Source organism: Priapulus caudatus, unplaced genomic scaffold (genome assembly GCF_000485595.1).
Source record: "Priapulus caudatus unplaced genomic scaffold, Priapulus_caudatus-5.0.1 Scaffold459, whole genome shotgun sequence".
Classification (NCBI taxonomy): Eukaryota; Metazoa; Priapulida; class Priapulimorpha; order Priapulimorphida; family Priapulidae; genus Priapulus; species Priapulus caudatus.
This window is the reverse complement of record NW_014577520.1, coordinates 156,668-162,690: the sequence shown is the minus strand read 5'-3', so window position 1 is coordinate 162,690 and position 6,023 is coordinate 156,668. Positions and strand designations below refer to the sequence as shown.

Sequence of the window (6,023 nt, the reverse complement as noted above, 5' to 3'; positions counted from 1 at the left end):
AGAGAGAGAGAGAGAGAGAGAGAGAGAGAGAGAGAGAGAGAGAGAGAGAGGAGAGAGAGAGAGATAGAGAGCGAAAGCGAGAAAGGAAGAGAATGGGAGAGAGAGAAAGAGAGCGGGAGGAGAGAAATATAGAGAGGAGCTGCGGGAGGAGGAGCACAGGAAGGGCTTCACCTCTTCTCTCTTCAGCTTCTCTCGCTTGCGTATGAGTTCGATGAGGAGGCGGGCTCGCTCGAGGCTCTGTCTCAGCCGCTTCCACTCCTTCAGTTGCTCCTTCACGCTCTCGCTCTGCTTCTCACCGGACTGCAAGCAAACAAACGAACGATGGTCAGCGTGAGATGCTCAGCGCAACGACTCACACCACTGCTGTTACAGTGTGTTACAGGGTTCTGCCCCGGATTTTTTAGTGCCGGGCGCATCCAGTTGCGATGAAGTCGCAAGATGCAAGCGCCGTACGCGCGAAGCCAATCTAGGGGGGTCCGGGGGCATGCCTCCACGTAAAATTTTGGATTTTGGATAGTCTGAAACTCAATTTCCTGCATTATGAGCAATAAAAAGCCCATATATCAGACTGACAAATTTGTTGTTTTTTCAGGTAAAAAACAGGAAAAACAGGGGTTTTAGAGACGGCAACCGCGAGGGCCGGGCACACCCGCCCACCGCCGCCCAACCCCACGTGGGCAGAACCCTGGTGTTAGCCAGAGACCCGTCTACACTGCAATAGAGCGATGGCAGTACCTGGGAGGGCGGGCTGTCACGGCGTGGCTGATGGCAGGTGGCAGTGTGCAGACGACGGATGAGTGGCACACCGTTCCTAGACTGGCGCTTCAGCGTCCAGTAGCCCTGCAGCCGATATAGGAACTGCACCTTCTTCGTGATGGTGATCTGATGCGCGATCTTACTCAGCCTGTAACCACGGAAACACAGTAAACAACACGTCACCATCAGTGTGTTAGCCAGAGACCCATCTACCCGCCTTTTGGACGGACTCTCACACACTCAAACTCACACGCACGCACACACGTACACAAACGCGCATGCATGCGCACGCACACACACACACAGACACACACACTTAAACACACATGCACGTGTATGCACTCAAACACACGCACGCACACGCCCATGCACATGCACATGCACATGCACATGCACACATACACACAAGCCCACGCACACACACGCATGCATGCACGCACGCACGCACGCACGCACGCACGCACGCACACACACACATACGCGCAAGCACGCGTACGCACTTACGCACACGTGCACACACACAAGCACACGCATGCACAGTGACACACGCACGCACGCACACGCACGCGCATGCACACTAACGCTACGCCGTACGCTTACGTCTCGGGGGAGATCGTCGGGATGGAGACGACGGGGATCGCCGAGCGCTTCTCCGCGAGAATCTTCCTCGCCTTCCTCATCTTCACCTTGCTGATCTCCTTCGCCTTCTTCACGGAGAAACTCGTCGCCGCGCCGCCCTTCTCCGGCGTCGCCGCCTCCGACGTCTCGTCCGAGTCCGCGTTGTTCCCCGCCGCCGCCGCCGCGTCGGGGTCGAGCGGCGAGTGCGCGTCGCAGAACGCCGTCTTGCGCACGCTGAACTGCGAGCCGTTCGGCGTGTTCTCGCGCACGGGCTCCATCTTCATGTAGAGCCCGGCCTGCTGCGCGCACGTCACGTGGAACGCCGTGTAGCAGTTCGTCTTGTGGCACTGGATGCACGCGCCCGCGCCGCGCTGCTTGCATACGTAGCAGCCGAGCTTCCAGCGCGCCGCCGGGATGTTCTCGATGCTGTCGATCGGCTCGAGGAACACCGTGTTCGCGAACATCACCTCGGGAACCCACAGCGCGCAGACGACGTGCGCCCAGCGGCCGTCGTCCGTCTGCTTGAACGCGCCGCCCTTGTTCGGGCAGAGCACGCAGTCGACGGCGCGCGAAGGCGACTGCAGGCAGCGGCGGCACAGCCACTGGCCCTCGGGGATGTAGGGGATGCCGTAGCACTCCTGGTGCACAGCGAGGTTGCACATATCACAGAAGAGGATCACGTTGCTGTTCTGGCACTCGCCGTCGTTGCAGATGCAGCAGACGGCGTCGTCGTCCACCCCGGGTAAGTGTTCCCCGCCGCAGCTCTGGCTCTGCGGCAGCGCGGGAGAGAGAAACCATGTAACGCTGCTTGATGCATGTCACTACTCAGTGTGCGAAATTAGCGCTATTTTGCCGGCGGCTGCTGGTTCGACCCCCCATATAATCAGTCCCCTTGGCCTATTCAAAATTTTGCATATCTTGTCTTTATAATTATATCAACAATATTTACCAATTTCCTGACTTACCCACTCCTGATTATATGTACCAAGCAAAACAAACATTCATGATTCAACATCAAATGTATCTCCGCACAAGCACACCCGAGCATGTAGACACCATGCTGAATTTGTAAAAAGACCCCCCCTCAAAAAAGAAACAAAGCCGACCTACCTACCCAAACTTTTCAGCCTGGGTCGGGTGAGGGCAAACAAAGATTTTTTTAATTGTGGCCTCAAGGAAGCAGGAGCCATTGCGGTTGAGTGGGTATACCTGAAAGAAGCTCTCCTTCTCCAGACGATCCATGAGATACTCGAAGACATCCTGTGGGACAACTTCCTCTATCTGCTCCTCCCGCTCAGCGTTCATGAGCTGCAGCCAGGCATAGTCCTGTAACGGGAGGACACAATCCGTCATCTGACGCTGCTCACGTCGTTTTATCAAAGCTGGGTTTACACTACCGACTTTGTGTTGGCGAATTGGCGAATTGGACCAACTTCCCAACTATACAACCAACAATCGGTAGTGTAATGCAAAAGTTGCGCGACCAACCGATCAATAGCAGCTAGTTTGAAGGTTGGAACAGGTTCTATTTTCGCCAACTCGGAGTTGCCGAATTGCGAAATTGGTCCAACTCGCCAATTCGCCAACATAAAGTCGGTAGTTTAAACCCAGCTTAATTAACATTTTACACACAAGGAGTCATTTATGTTATAACAACATTAACTTTTATTTATTTATTTTTAATTTATTTATAAGGTTTTAAAATAGTTACAAAGAACTTGATTTTATGAATGAATGGTGAGTTTGAGTAGAAAAAATGTTTTGAATGCATCAAATTTCCACAATTCCAATGGTTTTTGGTATACTGTTGGAAGAGATAGGGAGAGGGGAAGGGGTGGGGAAGGGAAGAGGGGTTGGAAAGGGGAAAGGAAGGAGAGGGAGAGGAAGTCGGAAGGAGAAGAACAGGGAGGAAGTTTGTACCTCCTCATCCATGTCATATTCAACCTCTTCGTCCAGTTCCTCCGCTGCCCTCTCTATGAAGCGATAGTAAGTCTTCGGCCTCACCTGCACATCCCTTTTCTTGTATGTGTCAAGGACACTGCATGTAGAAAGGCAGAAATTAATGCATGATGGACGTACAAGGAACAATAATCCAATTTCCACATTTTAAAGTGATTACGACACGTCACCGTAAATAGTAAAATTAAATATAAGCAATTCAGTTCACTTTTTATGGATAAATTGCTGCATTATACTTCTTATTTTATTATATTGTTCGATGTGAACATACACTCGTGACGCATACATAGCCCATAGCAAGCAATTAATGTTAGGAACACTAATATCAAATCGTACCTGAGAAACAACCTTATCAGGTAAGAATTTGACGATACGTTTATTCCCGTTAGTTCTTACTTTTAATGTAAAAAAATGGCAACAAAATTTTTACAAATTTTACCATAGAAAATTCGTGACGTAATCACTTTAACCAGGATTGTTGTGCCACAATCAAACGTGCAGAAATGTTTTTGTTTCAAATACAATAGGGCAGCTGATGATAACAACATGCACTTCATAGATGATCTTAAAATAAGTTCACCGGATTTCATAATAATACAAGGGTAAAGTTATTTTATCATAGTAATAAAAATATTAATAATGACAACAATAATAACAATAACAATAATAATAACAAAAATAATAACACTAAATACTAGTAATAATAATAATAATAATAATAATAGTAATAATAATAATATCAATAGTAATAATAATAATAGTAATAATAATTATATCAGCAGTAATAATGATAAGCTAACCGGAATGATGCCTCTGGTAGCTTCGCGCTGGCTGCCGCTGCCATCTCCTTCTTCTTCATCTCGATCGGCTTTGGCGTCCGCGGCTTCTCCACCGCCGCCGCCGCCGCCGCCACGGCAACAACCCTCTCACCGCCCTTCCTGTCCTCAGCCTCCTGGTTGGCGACGTTGTCGATGGCATCCTGGTAGAAGATCTCGAGTGGCTCGAGGATGTTGATGCGGTGTGGGCGCCCGTCGAGCTCCACCTCCACGAGGCGACGGGCCTGCGCGAACGTCAGCACCTCGCGCCCCGCGGGCTGGAAGCACTCCGGCGGGGTCGGCGAGCGACGCAGGTTCCTGCGCGGCACCGAGATAGCGGAGAACAAAATTAGCAGTAGCACGGCGGCATCGCGCAACCCAGCGTACCAGCGATACAGGTTCCTGCGCGGCACCGAGATAACAGAGAAAACATTAGCAGTAGCACAGCGGCATCGCACAACCCCGCGTACCAGCGATACAGGTTCCTGCGCGGCACCGAGATAACAGAGAAAACATTAGCAGTAGCATGGCGGCATCGCGCGACTCAGCGTACCAGCGACGCAGGTTCCTGCGCGACACCGAGATAGCGGATAAACATTAGCAGTAGCACGGCGGCATCGCGCAACCCCGCGTACCAGCAAGGAGGGAGAAGAATCAGCAAGCAAGAGGCACGCATGCGCGAGGTATGGGGGGGGGGAGTGTTAGCACGGTGGCATCAGGCGACCCCACGTACCAGCGAGGAGGGAGAAGAACCAGCAAGCAAGAGGCACGCGTGCGCGAGGTATGGGGAGAAGTGTTAGCACAGTGGCATCGCGCAACGTTGTGTCCACCTGGGATGGAGAAAAACCGGTGAGGAACGAGTTTGTAGAGGACATGGGGGATTCATGCACGAGCTCCAAGAATGCTATGTGATGATTTTGGCAAGAGCTTTTTTTCTAGTGAAACTGCCGCATTATGAGACAACACCGACGTCAGACAACCATCGTCCGATTTTCAAAAGAATGCCTCCTGTTATGTATACTGGTAAAAGGTGCATATAGCTAACCTGTGATGCCAGTTCTTTTTACCCTTCTTGCCAAGCTTTTTGCTGCTACCAGTGTTAGGAGTGTTGTTTTCTGGATTTGTGTGGTCAAAGTTGTAGATGTGGAAGTGGATTCCAGCATAGCTCTTATAGACTTTGCCACAGCTCTGTAAACAGACGATAATTTTAAGGAGGCACAAAAATATTAACATTACATACAAAATACAATGACTCCTTCAATGATTTTAATATCAATGTAAAGCGAAACCAGGCATGAGGTAAAGATTGCTCACTCGACAACTGGTTTGCTGCTTAACAGAAAATTTTGGAAGTAGATATAATAAAATGGTCATCATTCAAGGATTCATCAGTCTGATGGCTATTAATGAATTAGATTAATTTCACAAATTGAAACACTAAGAACCTAAGTAATTGTAAGTGCAAGCATTATAAGCCTTTCCTCAGTGAGTACATTCCTCAAATAATCTTGACCATTTATTTAACACCCTAAGACTTCATACATCAAGAAAAGCCATAATTTGACAAAAAACAGTAGATGTACATATTCAAGCTACATGTACACATTATTACATAGAGTACACTACAGGTAAAAGGTGCAATGGACACACATGGTAACCCCATAACCTCGTAAATATTATTCGCACTGGCTACGCGTCCAGAACCGGTCGCCTAGACTCCAGGCTACGCGTCCGGACATCCACTCACACAGTGATCGTGCGACTCGCGTACACGCATGATTGCGCAACGGGACGCTCTGCTGCCGTCTATCCTTTCATCCGTCCTCTCTCGCGCTCTCTCTCTCTCTCTCTCTCTCTCTCTCTCTCTCTCTCTCT

General features: G+C 49.6%; 1 protein-coding gene across 1 annotated transcript in view; it reads right to left on the bottom strand.

Annotated features, from left to right (window-relative positions):
• LOC106810625 (peregrin-like) overlaps positions 1 to 6,023 on the bottom strand; it is a 30,800-nt gene that overhangs the window by 16,300 nt on the left and 8,477 nt on the right. The window contains exons 3-9 of the mRNA XM_014814049.1: positions 5,194 to 5,336; positions 4,134 to 4,466; positions 3,295 to 3,412; positions 2,584 to 2,700; positions 1,357 to 2,144; positions 736 to 904; positions 172 to 300 (exon numbers count right to left, since the gene is read on the bottom strand). Of these exons, the coding sequence (XP_014669535.1) occupies positions 172 to 300; positions 736 to 904; positions 1,357 to 2,144; positions 2,584 to 2,700; positions 3,295 to 3,412; positions 4,134 to 4,466; positions 5,194 to 5,336 (1,797 nt within the window). The remainder of the gene's footprint in view (positions 1 to 171; positions 301 to 735; positions 905 to 1,356; positions 2,145 to 2,583; positions 2,701 to 3,294; positions 3,413 to 4,133; positions 4,467 to 5,193; positions 5,337 to 6,023) is intronic.